Raw genomic sequence first — 20446 nt, 5'->3', positions numbered from 1 at the left:
CTTTCAAATATACTAATCCAAAATTACACATCCACAGTTTCAGTTTCTAACTCATTTATCCATATTTATGCAACTTCCATAACAGGGAAGAGGGCAGCAGGTCAGCACAACCCATCTGGATTATTTAGCACCGCTGAAAGCTATGGCACATCACACCAGCTGTTCTCTAACAGAGCAAAGGAAACTTGGAGAGGACACAACTTATGTTTTCAGGCACTGAAGTCCATTCGTATCCTAATGTTTAAGCAAAATCTATGAAAGTGAATTGAAGGTTCTTCTGTACTTCAGAAGTTACGTGGGTCAGACCAAGGCAACCGTAAGAAGGAATTTGAGGAGGTAAATGGGGTTTAGTTCCTTGTTTCACTTGTGAAATTTCAAGCCATTTTATAGCAATCAAAACAAGTGATAGCAGAACATGTTCCTGACGATATGGGGTAAGAATAGTAATAGCTAGAAAATAATGATTAATGATACATATTAAGAATTTTAGAATATAGAACACAGGACCATATAGATTAAGAGGAAAAGAAACAGCTAACAGATGGAAAAGTTTGCTTTCTCTTGCTAGCAAGGACTTATTTACAGACAGAAGGGACATTCTAACCTTACCCAAATAAAAGCAACCCTGAGAAGAACACTCAGCCATGAAAAGGGCACTCCAACCTCATCGAGAAGGCAACCATAAGGAACAAGAATTAGAAAACAGGATGGCACCCGACACAAAAACATCGATCAGTCCCCTTGCTGAAGAGACATAGACGGTAAACAAGGACACAAACGAGCTCAGACTGATAAAGACATTACAAGCTTGCAAAATCGTCGCATTCCAGGGAAAGGGTGAAGAGTACACTGCGAGGAAGACACACGGCCTTCCTCTCAAAGTCTACCGAAGACCCCTGCCCGTAATTTCTGGGAAGATCTGGGCAAGCCCGAAGGACTGATCAGCCAATTAGCATACGAAGCGGGAGTAGGCGGGGTTAGGTGATGAATATGTATAGGTGTCCCATGAATATGTCTTGTTTCACTGTATAAATGTGGGAGGGCTTGCCTCCTCGGGCATGCACGTTTGTGGTGGAGCGGCCCCCCATGCATCTGCACGCAATAAGCACACCTACTGTATAACTGCCCAGTTATTGAGTCTGTTCCCGTACGTCACTGAGATCATCAGCACTTGCTTATAAAGGTGGAAGACATTATAATGTCATTTGTAATTTTATTTAATTGCTGGTAGAGGCACGAAGCTATGGAAGTGCTTCATAGATTAATGATCAAGTGGAAAAATTCATGTGCAAGAAAGTAACCAAACATCCGCATTTGTTGATTTTCAGTCTGTCTGGCCTACAAAAGACTAAATCCTAGCTACGTAGATACAAGGAGCTAGAACAACTAAAGCAAATAAGCAAAACTGTCATGTGTTTAAAGCAGGATTCAGATGTCTCTAATTAATGTGAGAATTGTACAGAGATTTATTCAGAGTTTTTCAGGAAGGATATTTTTATTTGTTTTGCCCTTTTATGCATAAAAAAGCAGTAGCTCCAGTCACTGTTTGAAAGGCTTTGAAGACTATGTGAGGAAAACAGCCAACATGAACTACTTTCTACTTTGTTATTAGCTTTGAAAGCTGCACTTGGGGAAGTGGCTACACCAGCACAATCCACATTTTGAAAAACATGCGTGCTGTTATGCAAGAAATTCTTCTTCACCTTACAGGCCTGTCAGAAAGAAGGCTACACTCCAGAGAGTTAACAGTGGAGTACAGAGGGGGGAAAACTGAAGTAGAAGGAAAGTGACTGAACCTCCTTTGGGAGCTTATGGGATTGGACTGTCTCCTGCATAGGTGTCATTGTTAGGGGGGCTGGACCATTTTATCATTATGTGGGTAGAACCAAAAACTGTGTATTCTATACCCTATCTGTCATTGTTCATGGGCTGTTAACAAATCATTGGTAGCAGCTGCCCAGGACACACCTCACACCTCAGGCTACAACAGATAAGGAAAGAGATCTGGGGAGATGTTAGCACCTTCACACCCAGCAGGAGGCGTCCTCCTCTCTGTTGCTGGGCCCATCGATGCCTTGCAGCACGACTTGTAGAGAACTCCCTCCAGGAGTTTAATGGGCAATCAAGGACCCACTGCATGACTCATGGAATGACATCAATCCCTTGTGAGATGCTCCGCCCAGGGGGGAGGAGCCAAGTGCTCCCACCTGGATATAATCTGGGGTTCAGGACAGCACAAGTGGCTATTACCCACTGGACTTCCAGAAGGCAGGAGCTACCAGATCTTTTCTAGGGGATCACTGCTTCCACCAGACCACTTGATCTGGACTGCTACTACCACCCTAACTAACAGAGTGTCAGGTTGTATTCTGACTCTCTCTGTGGTTTTTCTTTGTACTATTGCATTTCTCTTTTTGGTTTTTTTTTTTTTTCCTATTAAATTGTATTTCTGACTTGGGGTCTCTCACTGGTTTGCTTTTAAACATGACAATAGGTCAGAGATAAAAAGGGAAGGTGAGTGGAAGGATGCCGCTACTTTGGAAGTAGTCTGTTTGTACACAAGATATTTTTCATTAGGAGATCTGAAAAGTATTGCAACAGGAGCACATTAAGAACCAAGAGCAATCTTCTCTCAAATGCCAAAACTTCTGCCATTGCACACCCTGGCCAAGGGTTTCAAAGGAACACTGAAAGGCCTCATACAGCTCCCAGAACAAGCAGACACACCAAGAACATAGGCCTCGGATCAGGTAGGGGCTGGGTGGAGGCTCCTAAGGACTTTCCCTCACAGCCTGTTGAAAAGCTTAAACTCTGTCTACGGCAGCTGAGCGTAAGAATATTGTTATTAATTTTCCCTTAGCTGCAGTCAATGGGCAGGTGTTCCCCAGAGGTGTGGCAAAGATTTTAGTTGTACTAGATTTGGTGGAGTACTGTAGCTATACTCTTTTTAGCAAATAGAGGGAGACAGAAGCAGGAAAACCATCTGCTAATCCAAAGTGACACAAAGGATGATTCACATAACCAAGTGGTCCATTTTCTCACATTGGCTATCTCCTGTCTACTGGACTTTAAGTTTCTTCAGGCAAGCCACTCTTAAAGCTCAATAATAAAGTAACAAAAATCTACTTCTTGTCAACCACGGGGCAAGGAAAATGACAAGTACCAGGCTCTGCATTAATCTGACATGCAAGAGAGTTTTTTACATCTCCTGACGCAATCGTTCTCTGAAAATCTGATTATTACTAGAGCCTTCTAGTGAAACTTACATTTTCCGTCTTCATTCCTGCACAGGACCTTAGTATCATCTGTACTTTCTATAATCTCAAGAGACTCCCCTGGTTTAATGTCCAAGTCTTTAGATCCCCGTCTTCTCTGGGGCAAGTCCTGCACTGTGGTGGTAGAGTAAAGAACTTTAATTTCACCGTCAAACTGTAAAAATAAAACAGAGATACGCTGTGTTAAAGCCATCCTAGTAAAGCTTATGATCATGCATTTAGATCCATATGTTTCTATTTATTTAGTTTATTTTTTTTTAAATTAGGCAAGTAACTGCTTATGGCTACATAGTATACACCTGTGCTTGCCATTTGGGCTTACAAATGCTCAGATGGCTCTTTTTACAAGTAGTAATCAATTACCTTTCAAAGGCAAAATAATGGATTATTTACAATTTAGGGGTTACAGATTAGAGGACACTGTACAGACATGTCTTTACATTTTATCTGAACAAACCTTTGAACAAAACTTACTTTGAACTTTTTTCTGAACTCTTTCTCTTCTTTTTCTATGTTTTTACGCTTTTGTGTCTCTTTTGCTGTTGATGTGTGTTTTTCAAGGCTTGCTGGTTTTGGTGCACTAAAACAAGAGGTTACAGATCAAGTAAAAGTAGCAACACATATGAGGTATTGATAACCTTTCTGATAATTTTAGTGAAAATGTGTTTGGCTTTGTGTGTCTTTAGTATGTTTTGTTGCTCTACAAAACTAACATGGAGAATACGATACAAATTATACTTAAAAGCAAACAAAAAATGTTGGTGTTGTCTTTCTGACTTTTCTCTTTTCATGAGCTCTGATGTTATATCTATCTTTCTCTGATAATGTATCTGTCATGGAAGTGAGTATAAAAAATGATTCTAAGTATCTACTGTTACAGCAATGAGAACTTTACATCTATGAAAAATAGCAGAGGTAAATGGCAACCATCACTTTAGACTCTCTAGGCAAGGAGCAATTTTTGTCAAGTCCATATATCTTCGGGCAACAGGCTGAATAACACTTGTCCCACTGTGAAGGCAGCTGGAACATCTTAGCCTTTCGTACAGTAGCTGTGTTAGTCCTGTGTGGCCACAGAAGGCCTGGCCACACCAGGGAGTCTGCTTAAACAAACACGTTTCAAGTCCCGTTGTTTTTTCCACCACCCTGAGGGTGTTGACTTGTGCCAATGAGCACGGAAGGATTTTATCCCTAACTGCTCTTCCTGATGCTGTATGTGGGAATCTAATCTCTGTCTCTATTGTTCGATGCTTCCTGATCTCTGTAGGAGTCATGGATGACAGTCTGACTGATGCTGGATGTATGTGTGTGTGTGAACTAACCTAGACTTAGGTTAGCAGGGCCGTGTATTTTCCTTTGGAAACACAGTCCAAAGAGCTTTCTCTCTTTTAATGCCTCCTGATGATGGTATTTTACTGCACCCTGAAGCTCCACCTGAGTGAAGTTAGTGACACCAGAATGTGACTTGTAGTCATCTTCACAGATGCATCTGTGCTCATAACACATCTGTGCTCCAGAGTTGGCCATAACTTCCTGGTCCAGGGATAAAAGTTTTCCAGGTTGAACTTTACAGCTCCAGATGTGCTTCATATTTATGACACAGGGCACTAATCACCTGTTCTCTTAAAATACTGCAGCAGCTGATATCAAGTAGTGCATCCTAACAGTCCCCACATTTGGCTAGGAAGGGGACTGCATGCAGAGAATTTACAATGAAGCACCATTACCCATGCATTCATTTCTACCTCTTGTCCACCAGGGCCTGAATTTGTCAAAATTCAAAGCACGCTTATTTATTCTACAGTCTAATTATTGTTTCAGTCTGAAATGGAGGCAGGGAGCATTCAGCTGGCATTGCCCCCAGTAGGGTTACAAGAACTACGAAACCTGACAGTGACAAAGGAAGCAAATATTAGTAGCAATCTGTCTCTAGTAAATAGTCGGAAATGTTTTGCAGTGTATTCAAGATTTCTGATCAGGAGAAAAAAATCTCCTTTTCACTTGCTTGAGTTCAGGTGGTGGAGGGGGGAAGTCTGAAGAATCTACGTCATCATAAACATCGTCTCCATGATCTGAAACAATAGGGTTTAAAAGAATGGAAAATTATTATGCAATCCTTGAATAGTGAATATATTGTGCTACAATCTATGGTAGCGTAGCTAAGTTGACAAGAAATGATGGCAAGTACTGTAGCCATTTACCATCTATAGTAACTGTGGGTTCTCTGGTTTGCACAATCCACTGTGCAAAACGAACACCAGCCAACCTTTTAAGAATAAGACTGTTTACTGGTAATAACAGGTATTCACTAATATTTTAATCTTCTTAAGCCAAAGCAAGTTTTAGCACATGTTGGCTAATGCAGCAGCCTTTAATCTTAGTTTTAGTGAGTCCATTTCCCACTCTGTTGCATCAAAATCTATTTTTGGAGTTTGGTTCTCATGTACACTCGGGCAGTTCTGTAGCACTCTGGTCAGTGCAGTGTTGCTTAGAAGTGGATATAAATCAGATCTACGTTAGTTTTCAGGCTGCCTTGCAATGCCCAAGCAGTGAACAGAATTCTTGCCCCAGGAATATACTTTGAATCGTATTCAGCATACTTGTAGAGAGAAAGCAATTGTTCGATTCATCAAATCAATGGCTAGCAAAATCATACTAGGACATAAAAGGTTTAGAGCTCAGTTCAGGCAACAGCCTCAAAAATCGGAAGGAGTTGCTTTTTATTCCACGGCTGAGCTGATAAACACACGGCAAGGGATGAAAATAACAAGCATCTCTTTTTACTTCTTGCATTCCGTGCTTCTTTCAAAGTGTGTCTGTTCATACTTGGTGTCAAATAAAATGAACTAGTGGAAATCTCACATAGGGGAATCATGACTTCTTAAAAAGATATTAGATGTATATTTCTAGAGAGCTTGGAATGTGTCTGTGCCTCCTTGTCCGTAGCCAAATCAGTCACAATATTTGAAATTTGTTTGCTGAAATGGGGTAGACAATGGGAAATCCTGTTTCCTTCCTTGAATGTGTTTTTGTGACTAGCATGACACAGAATAATGTATACAGAAAAAAAGGATCAGAAATCAATATGGAGACTGAACAGTAGGCTGTTAATTACCTTTTTCGAACTGCCTTGTTGTGAGAGACATCCTGGAAGAAAAAGATGCATATTAGCTGCTACCGTCACAATAATTTGCTTTTGCATCACATAAATTATTTAAAAAACTTGCAACACTAGGGCTCAAAGTCATCTCCAGACGTTTTGGAGCTCCGTTGACACTACCAGTGCTTATGAAATAAATGTGTTTTTCCCACTGAATCAAAGTAAACTGGTTCAGGACTGAATGAGAGAAGATGGTGGCAAAACCACCAGCTGCTGATCTAACTTCTAGGGGAGATGGGGAGAAAAGCTCTTTGCATTGATCTCTTTGGCATAGTATTCCTAAAGTTTGGATTAATGGGACTCGATTTCAGCTCCATTGTGCTGGTGAGAAAAGTACATTGTAACTGGGGATATGGCAAATTTACATCGCCAGAGTGGCACAAAGGTGGTGGATTATTTTGGTGCTTTCCACCACAGATTTTGAAGAAATATTTTAGTTACCAGACTTAGGCAACACATACAGCTTGTTAGGAGAATAATTATGTTATGCAGGTGAAAAGAAAGGAGCTCAGTGTTTTTGCAGAAAGGTATCATCCTGAGCTGCATTTTTATGCATGATTCATTAGGCTTCTGTGCGAACATGTTAGTAGCATGTGATCAGTGCTTAATTAGCATTAGTTATGTGCACTCTGATTTCCTGACAGGCTCTTACAACAAATCTCCATTATCTTCTGCCCCATTGTCTTTGCTTGTTTTTTCTCGTACACTTTTCTTTTTGACAACTTTGACCTTTAGCCTCTTCAAGATTCCCCAGGACCAGATGCTCCTATCTTCATCCTGTGATACAGACCTTTGGAGTATGCATGCGATTATCACAATGTAAAATGTAACTTTCTATTTAAAAGGCCCAGTTTAAGTTCTCTGATGGTGCACACACTTCTCATTAATGCCAACAATGTATATACCCCAAGGTGAGGACATTTACCTAAATGCTAAGCACTGAAATGCTAAACTAGACTGATGTATGTTAGGCCATTTGTAGGTACTGACATATATTTCTAGGTATAGAGATTAATCTAGTGGCTTACTCTTTTCATCTGTTACTCAGCGAGCTACCATTTTAGTTTGTTTTATTTTTGTTTCAGAGCTGTTCTGTCGATTTGAGGATTTGGGGATTTTCATGGTTGCTGCTGCTTTTGCTGGCATACCAAAATTAATTACAGAACAAAACTTCTCCAAGAGACCAAAAGAGCCCTCTTTTTTTTAGTTTTGTGAATCCATCTGGATATATACCCACTTGCTGTTCAACCTAATACTTGCCAATTATGGTACCTAATTCAAAAATACTGAAGGCTGAAATGAAAACACTCTGTTAAAGAAGCAAAGTATTTAAGTGATATAAAATCATACCTACTTACAGCATCTCCACCATCAATCATATCATACATTTCTTGGTCAGAAGGAGGAGGTGGGAACATCCCTTTAACAGATCAAACAGTGAGTTAGGGCACTTCTATATAATGCTGCTCAGTGGGCTATTGAATACTGGCCTGTTAAGTATGTCAGATGTGTGTGCAGATTGTGCAATGTCCTTGCAAATGGAATCCTTCTGTAAGCCAGCACAGTTTATTGAAATAGTGACTTAAACGCCTCCCGGTTGGGAATGCTATCCACAGCATCTGAGCGTGGCACTGCTGATCATAAGAGCATGAGTACTGAAAAAAATGCACTTATGTTGTATTCAGTGGCATTCTAAATGGCTGGGTTTGGCCCAGTCATTATGATGACTGACAGCTGTTGAATTTCTGTGCGTGGCTCGAGTGATGGCAGAATGTCAGACTGATGCTCTCAACAGGTAACGTCCTGAGCTCACGCACAGAAGCCAGAAGCAAGCGCAGTGTGAGCTCCCCAGCCTGGTCTCAGTTCTGTCCTTGGAGCCACACCTCCTCCTGGGCTGGGTTAGCTCAGTTTCCATGTCCAGTTCCAGCCACTGGTCAGAGTAATCACTGAGACCTGCATTTCACTGGTGACAGCTTCATTCAGCATTGCCAGGGGATGCTTCTGCCATGACTAGTACCTGAGCTCTAAGCTGAGGTGGTGAGCTGTGCTCTTGTGATCAACAGAGATTGCTACATAGATATCTGTGCTACCAAAGGGGAAATTGGGTTTAGATGTGTGACCCTGGCAGTGTGAAACTGCTGCAGTCATACAGGTTTGGACTCCAGAGTACTGCTGAAACTGAAGTTCCCCTTCACTCTGCCAGAAAAATGCAGCTTTGATTAGTAATATTTCTGGCTATTTCAGAACTAGGTTTCTCCTGCACAAAACCTCTTGCTCGTGTTACTGTTTGGCTAATTACGTGTGATACTGTTTTGTGGGATGGTTTACTTTCACACAAAACAAAAATCTAAATTTTTGGCATACTTCTGGTGTGCTTCCAGTTCACCGTATCTGAAGAAAAAATTCCTTCCCAAGTTCCCGTAGGTGGCAGGAAAGTTAATTTGGCCACTGTACTTCCTTGTTTGTTGCATGTTAGCTAACGTGTAGCATGCTTATGGATAATTACTGCATTATTTGGAAGCTGCAGAGGTCTGGATTTGAAGGTAAACAGTGCACAGAAACAACTCCCCCTGTAAAGCAGATGTAGGACTTACTTCCAGCTCCACTTTGATCAGCTCTCTGACTGAAAAAGCAAACGAGAGACATCTTAGTGCAAAAACAGTCATTCTTTGGAAAAAGCAACACCCAGGATCACCCATTGCTTTTGTAGTTATTAGTCCCTTTGGCTTTGGGATCTGTCTACACTGCCCGCTGAGCACTGCAAATTCTGCACTGGAATTTCAGGCACATCCTTGCGTGTTCTAGATGGGCACCAACTAAATGTGCCAGTTCTTTTGTTGTCCGTTTTTAACCACACTGACACTGATTTCTTTGCATCGAATAGCAGTGTATTCTCACTAATGCTGAAGAACATGTGCCATTATGAAATTAACCTTTAGTATAGTCAGGTTAAAGCAGGAAAATTACTCTTTTTTTCTTCTTTTTCTTTTTTTTTTTTTTTTTCCTGTAGAAATAACTAATTAGAAATCAGAAAAGTGTAAAGTATCATTTGCAGTAATTGAAAGAGGACTAAGAGCTATGGTTGTCAAGACCATCTTTAGTTCTAAGAGAAACTGAAGAAAACCCTGATAGGTTCACAGTAGCTGAGATTATTTCCAGGTCAGAGGCTTACTTAAACTTACACAACAGAACAAGGTATTTGTAAAACTCTAGTGCCAAGGAGTCTTGAAATGTAACAGCCTTAATTAATAATTTATTTTGGAGTACTAACAGCTACTGCTAATGAGATATGGTCAAGAGGCTTTTATTAGCATAGCACTCTTCCAGTGGTCTCCAAACACGTTGATGTATACCACATCTTCCACCAGTTCCTGCTCGTGAACCAAACAGAACGCTAGTAACCACTGGAGAGGACAAAAATGTCAAAATACAGCTTAAAGGATTGAATGAATCTGAGCCATCCATTCATCTTTCCAGCTTCCCTAGACTGTTATTCAGCATGTAACAGTGTAAGTATTCTGGTTTGCTTTTGAATTCAACACATTTTCTGAATTCCTTGCACTGAGGTGGTTACTTGTAATGCTTGCCACAGCAAAAAGGATTGGCCAAAGGTACTTCTGCAATGAAATAGCTAATGCTCAGATGACCTAAATCCTAGAACAAGTAAAGCAAATCTTCTGGCTAGGTTATGATGGGACAAGACCAGTGTGCAGGAAAGAAAACTGGTGCTGAGTAACCTGTAAAACTATCAGATGCAAAACTGTGTTGGTTGTTTAGAGAATGGCAGCCTGCAGGCTGACCTGTCCAGGCATGGTTTATGGAGCTCATAGGGATGTTGTGAGGATCAGCTGCACCCAGCGGCCAACAAGCTCCGGTCCCTTTATTCCAGCCAGGCCTCAAAGTTAGGGTGCTAGGAAGCAGTAAAGCAGGTGTAATGGTTGAGTGTCTCAAGATGGTTGTCCTGCAAATTGAAATCCTCTACACTCGTATGCAGATGTCTGATCTAAATCCTGGGGTATGTATTTCTGCACACCAGGACATGTAATGGTGACCAACCAGTCATTTGTTGCATCACAAGACAGAAACAGACTTTTCTGTGAGGTCAGATAACAGAGGTGCCACTGACACATTGGGTCATGTGGTAGCCTTGACTCTTGTCAGAAGATCACAAGGATATTTGTGTGGCACACTGCTGGAGCTGACACTTCTCTAGCTTCAGGTTTACTTGACATGAAAAGTATGGCACGCTGAAATAGCGTTTCCAAGGTAAAGGCCTTATTTTCAGGGTTAAACACATTGGCCATGGTCTCTTCTGAAGAGAAGGCCACGGTCTTCTTCTCATCCTACTCATGCTGTCAGAAGTCCCTTCTCTTCAAAAGGAGAGAGGCAGACTTAGAGTAAGACTCGTGAAAGCAACGAGGGTGACCAGGAGTTCCCCAGTGCAGTAAGTGTTTCCATTGCTTTGAGAGTCTTTTATTCTTCTGTGTTAGAAAGGCAGCACGTGACTTCAAAAGCTAGAACAAGAAAAGAGAAGGAGGGAAGAGAATTGCAGTTCCTGCAGGTGATTTGTAATCGTGCATGGTTTGCATTTTGTTCTTTGGCCTGCACTGCTGCAGGTCCGCTTCCAATAGTACTCCGGATTCCTCCTGAGTAGGAGTGCTTACAGAATCTGTTTTCCAGAACCCATCCCTGTTCCTCTGCTACTTCATGCTGAGCAGCTCAGTTACGTGTTTCTGTCATAAATGGCTGTTCTTTCGTGACAGGGTCTGCCTGGTTGTTGTAAACCTGCCCCTGACTAGGCTGCCTGTGGTCAACCACTGGCTCCCTCTCGTGTGCTCTTTATGCATACCTGCTGATACTGCTTTGCTCTCCAACATCATCATAGACTTCTTGGTCACTGTCTGCATGTTTCACAGCAGCTCTGACAGATGGTTGTTTTTTTCTTAAAGAATCATAATCGATCTCCACCATGGTTGTTTTAATGTATCCATCTAAATGAATAAAACCGTGTAATTAGGCAGAGAGAGTTTTAAAGCCCGTGGTAAAGGGATGAGCATAACAGAAGGTTCAGAATCAGTGACAGAATTGTTTTGTGTGATCTCTGAAAACTTTCAGAGGAAAGTCTCATTACAAGCAGGCTCAGCTTGAGTCTTTCTCTGTCTACACAAATAAAAATCCCAGATCTGTCTCAGATCTCACCCCAAGCCCTTCTCAGCTGGTGTTAATTTCACATTTGTTTACGTCTTGGCTACAGCAGAAGAATCTTCTGTGCGGCCTCCAGAAACCATGGGACAAGTGCCCTTTCTCAGCTAACCTTGGGCCCATGGCAGTCCTGTAGAATATCTTAGTACATGACATAAAGATTCTGACAGGTCATTAGAAGGGAGTGACAATCTGCACTGGTTTTGCTTCAGGTTGGTAGCCACGCTGCAGCTGCATTGCTATCCTCTTGTCCCCGGATCTTCACTAAAGAGATCTGGCTATGTGCCTGGGTGCAGTGGCTCGGGAGAAACAGGCAGCAGAGAAGCTGGCCTGAGACTGAGGACTCTGTCTCTGCTGAGGGGAATTTTAGACCTGTACAGAAGAGAGCATGAATGGATTTTCTCAGGTGTGAACAATGGTCATGCCTTGATGGAAAATGGAAAATTCCCCACTCGACTGCTTCAGAGTGGGCCGTTTTTAGTGTGCTTCCCTTCAAGTCTGTAGCACACTGATTTTTTTCTTCTGTTTAAATGATCAGAATTGATCTTCCTCTGTTCTTTGGTCTTCTTCACAGACCATTACTGGCCTGTGAAGAGTGGAGGCTGAAGTGTTGGTGAGACAAATTAGGCTGTACTGTTGACACTTGTCAGTGGGAAGCCTTGCACAGCTTGCAGTTTTGCCAAGGCAAGAATCAGTTTATGAAAAGTAAATCAATTAAAGGTAAATTAACTAACTGATCACACATACTCAAGAAAATACCCTTCTCCCAGCCATCACCAAGGTTTGTTTTCCTCTGTACAGAATGCTAAATACAAAGGAGTTATTTACAAAACTTCAGCATATCACAGAAAAGCTGATATTGGAACTTACCTCTTGGGCCTGTCTTGGCTGTTCCCCCTGCCCAAGATTTTTCTGCTCGAGCAGGTTGCTGAGGGCTCTGTCCCGTCAGGTTTTGAAGATCTCCATGGATGGAGACTCCACCACCTCTTTGGGCAATCTGTTCCCTTGCCTGGCCACCCTCACAGGATAAAGTGTTTCCTGATGTTCAGACAGAACTTCAGGTGTTTCAGTCTGGGCCTATTGCCTCTTGCACTGTCAGCGGGCACAACTGGAAAGAGCCTGGCTCCGTCTTCTGTACACCCTCCCCTATTTATGAACAATTTTAAGATCCCCCTGAGACTACACTTCGTCAGATCCACTGACAATATTTATACAATCAGAGAAAAATCTTGGATTTCGTATAAAATAAAATTTAGGAATCAGTTAGAAACTTTCCTTAGGAATAGGAACAAGAAACTTACTTAAAACAGGCCCTTACATTCTCTGCTACTCTTTTAGGAACACCCATGTTATTTGCAATACAAAGACACGGATAAATATGATCCTTGTTACTTGCATGGAGTCAAGTTCTGATGCTGTTTGAAGGTTGACGTGGAATTAACCTCTCAATAGGTCCACGAAGATCCCAAAGTATTGTTCCTAAATTATTCTAGTGTCTGTAGATGTGACATTATATTCTACAATAACTTCTTACTAGGAACTAAGCCTCTCTGGCCAGCTAAGGCCAGGAGTGTGAGTTGTGGCAATTGCTTACTTTGGTGGCCAGTGACTCAGCCTGGGTAAGGCTACTACCTGCCATAGTGCTCCCATGTTGGCTGTCATACGGCTAAAACATTCAGGAGCGCATTGAAGAAAGGAAACTCACAACATCCTTTTATCCTGCCCAGCCATTTTCCTTCTGGGTTGTTTGTGAGGCGGATGATTTCAATCTCGTCCCCCTGTTTGACAGTCAGCTCGTTCTTGCCTCCCTTGTGGTCAGCGCAAGCCCGCGCATGATGAAGGACTTGGATGGAACCCGTCAGCTGCAGAGAAGAGGCAACAAAAGAAATCACAGATGTGGAAAAAAGGGGCTCGTTCCCAAACATGCAGACAAAAGAGAAAATAACTGTAATGATGATTATTTGTTTCACTGACATTTAAAAGAATCTGGGCAAATAAAGAGAAAGTCATCGCTCCTGTCCCAGACTACCCACTTCAAGTTAATAATCAGGATTGAAAAGAGAGGGCAACAGCATTGCCGTAGAGAAGCTTAAGGACTGATGAGCACAGTCACAGAAACACAAAGACTAAAACCAGCAGGCTGATCTATGGAGCCTTTCACAGCTTCACAAAACCACCACAAATTTAATTCCAGTGGGCAGCTCCATATAGTTCCAGCAGAACTACTCATATGAATAAATGTTCACTAACATAAATAAGTCTACCACATTATCTTCTGTGTTTACGATACTACTCTGTAGATGATCCTACAGGTACTCACAAGAAATGATCACCCTGTTTACTGGAATTGAGGATTCCAGACCTTTAACACGTGTTATGAAGAAACCATTTTGGGTTTTAGCATCTGTGGCTTTGTGATACATGTGATCTCCCCAGGGCATGTGGCCTTTGACAGCTATAGACTAGCTCAGGAATATTTAACCTGTCTAGGTGGCAAAGACATGGGAAACAAAATAGGCATTAAAATGCACTTCTTTGCGTTTAAGAATCAGAACATGCTCTAACGGCCACTAGAGAGCAGTCTCCACCCTGAACGCATCCACTGGACTAACACCTGCACTTCCCAGGAGTGAAAAAGAGACTTGAGGCTTGACACACACCAGCTAGCCCCCTATTATTGACTGTTGGTATTTTCCTTTAATGTTTGCTCTTCCACTCAGATCAGTCTCTCCACAGTGGGCCAAGGCCACGATGTGAGAGAATGACCATGGCTTTACTGTGTGCAGAGCATAAGAGGGATTAAAACAAAGCTGCCTACTGTGTACAGTGATACTGAAAGAGGCACAGTGGAGCATTGTGGGCGACTTTAGTTGACAGAGTAGGCTGGGCACATTTGTAAAGGTATAAACCAGAAAGAACTGTCTCATCGTTTTGCCACTAGACTTTGACAGCGAGTGTCACTTCCCTACATGTGCCCTATTCCTCTCCTCCCCACTGAGGCTGGAATTCCCTCAAGGTCCCTTTAGACCCAGCAAGGGCAGTGTGTTCCAATACATTGCTGAAAATCACATAAGGCCTGGATACTGTTCTACCTGACTCCAATGAAGTTTAGGGGACCTAATTCCCACTTCTGTGAAGGGCTTTTGATGCTGTTCTAGTGCTTTAACTGCTTTTTAAACAGAAAAGGGAATGGAAATGTTTTTCAGGGTTTTTGACATACAGCACACTTGAGAAGGGAACTTAATGAAAACTGTGTAGGCATTGAAAAAAGGTCTTCGCCCTCAGTAGAGAGCCTGAAGGCATGCATATGCCAAACATGGAAGGGCAGCTTAAACCTTCAGTCAAAATTTAGCAGGTGCTTGAAGTGCCTACAATAACAAATAGTTCTGTAGCCGGTTGAGAAATGCATTTGGAACGTGACAATGCTAAGTAATGCTTCTTACATGTCTTTGACCAGATTACAAAACAAAAAGCTTACTTTGAACTTCTTCCTTATTTCCTGATCTTTCTTTTCTTTCTCCTTCTGTTCTTTCTTTTCTTGGTCCATTCTTTTCCTTTCTCCCTTGTCCTGCTTCTTCTCTTTTCCCTTCGACGATCTGAAAGTGCATTGCCAGGACTGAATGTAGCAGTGAAACAAATCTCACTAGAGCTTTCTTACCCAAGGTTAGAAATAAACTAAAAAAAGAAGTGATGGAAAAAAATCTCTCCTGGTGAACTGAAAGCTACAGGCTCCAAACCCTGGAGCAGCTGCAGCAGATGCAGTAAGCAGCCCTTTCTTTTATATTATGTATATAAGAGTCTGTCCTCAAGAGGCCGGTATTCCAGAAGAGGTTCCTTCCTCTTATTTTTTTGATACTTTTGCCAAGCTGATATGCCCAGGTGACATTAAAACAAAAACAAAAACAAAAAACCAAAACAACCAAAACCAACCAAACAAAAACCAGACTGAATGAGGATCTCTTGGTCATTCTGTGTCTGAAACAAAGTGTAAGAACTTTAGACTGCTACTCATTCCAAGGGAACTAGAGCTTTTCTTTGCCTAGTGTGATACAAAGAATCCTATCTATTTAGACATTAGCAGAGCAAGAGACTCCTCACAGTAAAGGGCTAAATGGCAGAAGAGTGGGCAGAGCTCATATGCTGGCCCTGTATCTATGCCAGGGGACTCAGGCCCTGAGAACTGTAAATGCAGCCTCTCATAGGAATTTAGGTACATTTATCTACAAAGGGAAAAAACAAAACAAGGCAAAACAGAAGAAAAGATCTATCTGGGACCGTACTAGATAGGGACTGAGCCTATTTTATCTCCCAGGCTGTAATTCCAAGCAGTGATTCCGACGTCTTCCTTAGATCAGAAGCCAGCTTTCTGTTATCGCTGTCGCAGTAACCGCATGATTTTATTGCAGGAGTTTTTCCAGCCCAGGGCATAGCAGATCTAAGTAGGAAAGAACCTGTGAACAACCTGAGTTTCTCCAGGTGAAAGGAATGAACACAATGATGCCTCTCAGGGAATGCAGTGGAGAGTGCCAGGTGAAATACCTTTGTTAGCAAGCTTTTAGCAATAAAGATAGAGTAGGTTATAGAGTTTAAAATTACTACCTGATGTCATTTATGTCTTCATACATCTCTCCATCACTTTCTTGGCCCTGTCAGAAGAATTGAGTTTTCAGTGGCCTACATACGTTTGAAAAGCTAAGAAGAAAATAGACCTGCTGTGTAAGCTTCATACAATCTATACAAGAACATCTACAGCAAAATGTAAATACAAATTAATTTAATCTTCCCCAGCCAATTTACTACATTATTCAAACCCACTATTCTTTTCTTTCCGGCTGTTCTTACAGTGGCACAACTATAACATCCCAGATTGTTGCAGCGGCACTAGCACAGTGCTTAACCCAAAGGGGATGTTGTAACTGCAGTGTTAGTGCTGGAGAGCCTTTATCTGTGTTGATGACTGCACTGGCATGATCAAGGTGTCAGGTTTAGCAGCAGTTGAACTGGAACTAGGGATCTACATGGGACTCTGACGAGAGTCCCGGAGACTGTTTTAGTCCCAGTACAGCCAGGCAGTTAAAGACACTGATACGAACCTGTGCGTACCTGAAACAAGTGGTTTCTTACCAGAATAGAGCAAGACCCTTGTTTCTGGAAACTTTCAGTGACATGACATGTCAGTGGAAATAGGAAGGCTGGGTTTGCTTTTTTTAAAGCAATTTTTGGTATCTGGCCAGCACTGATAAGTAGTTCCCATTCGCTCTGCTTACCCCGTTTTATTTCTGTCCTTCACAATAAGTAAGTGCTTCCACACCTTACCATCAATATATTGGATTAATTCTGCAAGTGATTTTCTAATGCATCAAAGGGATTTTACTAAATTAGTAGGTTTATGCCAAAAAGGATAGTTTTATCGTAGAGGATAACACTTACCCCCTCTGTGTTTCCATGACCTATAAGACAAAAAAACAAAAACAACAAAAAAACCAGGGTATTTATTTTTTTACCATATGGAAAACATTTCATTCTGGCATTAAATGTTTGCAATCTGCTAATAATAGCAGTGATTTAACTAGAAATATGTGTAGGCTCCTGGGTTTTAATAAGGGCATGAGTGCCAAAATCAGGGTTTTACCAGACTACTTTTGTAGTACACTGTAAACCAGAAGTATCTACAGAATAACATATTTCACGCTGTATTTTTAAAAGTGGAAAATTAAAGATTCTTTAGCGATACTGATGAACTTCTCTAGGCTATTTGTTCACAAAAGGGCCTATCCACACAAGATAGTCCTTGTTAAAAACCTAATAAATCCAAATAGAAGAAAGGACTTGTTTGCACCAGCCCAACAGCTGAATAAGGAAGCCAAGAGCTCTTCTGCTAAGCCAGCTTCTACCCTGGTCTGCAGGAGGAGAAACTCTGTGAGTCACCTGCTTCCTCCTGAGGCTGCAGGTAGTTCTGCTGTGGGGCCAGGACGGGCAGCACACGAAACAAGGCATCGTGTGCCTGGCACAGACCAAGCCCTCCCGAGGAGAGATCAGGAGGCAGGTTGAAATTCTTTGTGTCGCAGTCTGCTCCTCTGGCTGCTCCTGGTACAGCACAGTAACTCGCTGCCTCTTGCTGAAGGCAGATCTCAAAGCACCATTATAAGCACAGTCAGCAATTGTTTTTTACCGAGTCCACCACAATGCCTTCTCCACCCAGCACACAGCTTCAGCTCGCAATGAGCAGCGTTCAAGCTGGTTCACACTTGAAAACCGGGTAACTTACAATTCCAGCATATTTCTCACCAAAAAGAGGGGAGAGAGTGCAGATACTGAGAGCAGTTCCTGGGACTCTGTCATGTTGAATTACAGACCAGTTAGTGTCATGAGACAACCACCTTCACCCATGAAACAGCAGAGCCAGGATAATGAGTTACACAAGTCACTCATGAACACAACGTGCTTTTGCTTGTCACAGAAGGACAATATACTTAAAGTTTCTCAGAGCTGCCATGAATTAAAACAGATGCATCTTACCCTGTGAGAGAAATTCAACATCATCATAGTTTTCTTCATTGTCTCGACTTCTGTAAATATGAAAAAGTGGACACGTGAAGCCTGTGAAGTTGGTTTTATGATTGCATTTTCATTCACCATTGTTCTGGTGCTTTTGTCAGCTCTTTTATACAATGGCTGCACGGTCTGTGAAATCCTATATGCTCCTTAAGCACCCACAAGATTCCCTAAATTCTTTTTCCTAACTGTGACTTGATATTTCACACGGGGAAACCTTTTTTTTCACGAGTATAGAAAGAGAAAAAGAGCCAAAGGTGCTGAGATACCACGGACGTGAGTGTGGTATGAAAAATACCACAGGCAGATGGGCTGACCTAATGGAAAGGGATCTGTTGGGCTTTTTAACCATCTTGACAGGTGCAGGCTTCTTGCACAACACACCAGGGGAACGCCAGACTTCTGCTCAGTGTTAAATAAAGCTCTAAGACTTGCTCCCTGACTTGTGGGGCTTGAAGTCTAAACGAGGGACAAGAGCAAGAGCGGTACAAGGTCAGGCCAGGCAAAAGGTCTCTGATGTTGTAAGACTGACAAGTGCTGTCGAGCGGAGAGGAGCCCAGGTTGCTGGGTGGGGTGGTGACGGCAGCTCCCGGGGCTGCCCGGCCGTGGCGGGTGGGTGTTCCCCACAGCCCCACAGCCCCCAGCACAGCAGCACCAGCAGCACCAGCAGCAGCACTGTCTGCACTGGAATACGGTGTGCACGCCGGCACACGCCTCTCTGACGCTGAACGTGTTCCCTCTGTCTGCCGTTTGCTGGCATTTGCAGTAAGCTCTGGCCAGAGAGCAGCTCGTTACTCAGGCTCAGCTCTGGCACTAGACGGGAAACTGCTGTTATCGTTTGGGGCTGGCAGGCCCCCTTTGGTACTCAGCTCCTCCTCCTCGGAGGATAAAGGAAGGAGCCCCACGTGGAGAGGCTTCCTGGTGCCAGCACAACCGGCCAGATGCGGCTTCTGGTGTGGTTTCACAGGCAGCACTGAGCTCAGTACCTCTGGCCTGCAGAGCTGCTTCCTGGAGCACCAGCGGATAGATCCAACCCTTCTGGCCCCTTTCCCTCAGAAAAATGCAGGGGAAAGCTTCGGGTATTGAGATAACTGATTTTCTACCAGTCTATGGAGTCTTTGAACTCTTGTGGAGTGAAAGCCGCAGCAGGGTGTGTCTGTTCCACGCACCTCCCGCCCTGCACCCTCAAAAGAGCAGAAGACAATTTAGGTAAACAACTGAATCGATGGAGGGTTCAAGCCCATAGAAACTAATTCCAAACAGAGCAGGGACAGGGGAGGAGAAAGAAAGTGTTGTGGGATCTCACTCCCCCAAAACCCAGGGCCTTAATCTACTCCTGCATGAGCAAAGTAGTGGGCAGTAGAAGGTAAGAAAATAAAGACATTGGAGTTTTCGTTCTCTTACATTGTTCCAGAGCTGGGGTTGGCCTTTCTAGGAGGCAGGCTGGGAGCTGCCAGGTACTGCGTGGGTGGGTGAGAGGCTCGTGGAGGAGGTGGCAACTGCACAGCCACCTGTGATGGAGGCACAGGTCGGAAGAGTGCTGCTGAGGAAGGTGCTCTCTGTTTCACAAGTTGATCCTGAGGGCCTGAAAGAAAACAGACCAGACTGAATGTATTGGGCAAACAGCTGAGGAAGGACCGTTCCATGTTTCTGCGAAGCGTTATGCCAAAACACCCGTGCTGCACACAGCCCTTTCATTTCATCAGCCGCATGCATTTCACTGAGCCTGCTTCTTAGACACGCTTAGTGCCTTATTGTATCGGAGTAGAGACACTGCCTAGAAGAGTCAACTGGCTACAAAAGCCCTTGAAAATGTCTTTGCCAAGACAGGAGCGAGACACAAAAGGATCACTTCATCCAGTATATAAGCTTTTGTGCTTTGAAGCTAAATCACCATTTAATTCTAAAATTTCCTTGAAAAGACTAGCCACAGAGTTTCCCATGAGCACCGATGCAGTCTTGCTGGAGTTTTCCGTGCTCAGAAACAGAGTTTCAAGGGAAGGGACAGGAGATGAAAAGGTATTTTGGCATGGATTAAGAGGTGTGTGGGTCTCCGTACATCTTCAAATACTTTGTAGTGTAAGCTGTAAAAGGCTGGACTTCATTTTCTAGCACGCTTGTACTGGAGAAGTCGCAGTTTGAGAAGCTGCACAGAAACTACACCCTCAGCAAAGAGGTGCAGCAGTACAAACCTGCTGATGCAGTGCATGAAGCCCAGAAGCCATCAGTACGAGAGTGGGCTGGTGTGCTCGTG

General features: G+C 42.9%; 1 protein-coding gene across 1 annotated transcript in view; it reads right to left on the bottom strand.

Moving 5' to 3' along the window:
- Positions 1-3266: 3266 nt before the first annotated feature.
- FYB (FYN binding protein) overlaps positions 3267-20446 on the bottom strand; it is a gene marked incomplete at its 3' end in the record, with an annotated part of 24293 nt that continues 7113 nt past the window's right edge. The window contains exons 2-15 of the mRNA XM_008936509.1: positions 19597-19777; positions 18149-18206; positions 17068-17088; positions 16237-16283; positions 15116-15233; positions 13343-13499; positions 11285-11426; positions 9030-9058; positions 7786-7855; positions 7088-7225; positions 6391-6422; positions 5281-5347; positions 3750-3855; positions 3267-3429 (exon numbers count right to left, since the gene is read on the bottom strand). Coding sequence (XP_008934757.1) covers positions 3267-3429; positions 3750-3855; positions 5281-5347; positions 6391-6422; positions 7088-7225; positions 7786-7855; positions 9030-9058; positions 11285-11426; positions 13343-13499; positions 15116-15233; positions 16237-16283; positions 17068-17088; positions 18149-18206; positions 19597-19777 — 1329 coding nt within the window. The remainder of the gene's footprint in view (positions 3430-3749; positions 3856-5280; positions 5348-6390; positions 6423-7087; positions 7226-7785; positions 7856-9029; positions 9059-11284; positions 11427-13342; positions 13500-15115; positions 15234-16236; positions 16284-17067; positions 17089-18148; positions 18207-19596; positions 19778-20446) is intronic.

The sequence above is a fragment of the Merops nubicus genome, unplaced genomic scaffold (assembly GCF_000691845.1).
Source record: "Merops nubicus isolate BGI_N331 unplaced genomic scaffold, ASM69184v1 scaffold9253, whole genome shotgun sequence".
NCBI lineage: Eukaryota > Metazoa > Chordata > Aves > Coraciiformes > Meropidae > Merops > Merops nubicus.
Note: the sequence above shows the minus strand (reverse complement) of the source record. Positions and strands in the feature narration are given on the sequence as shown.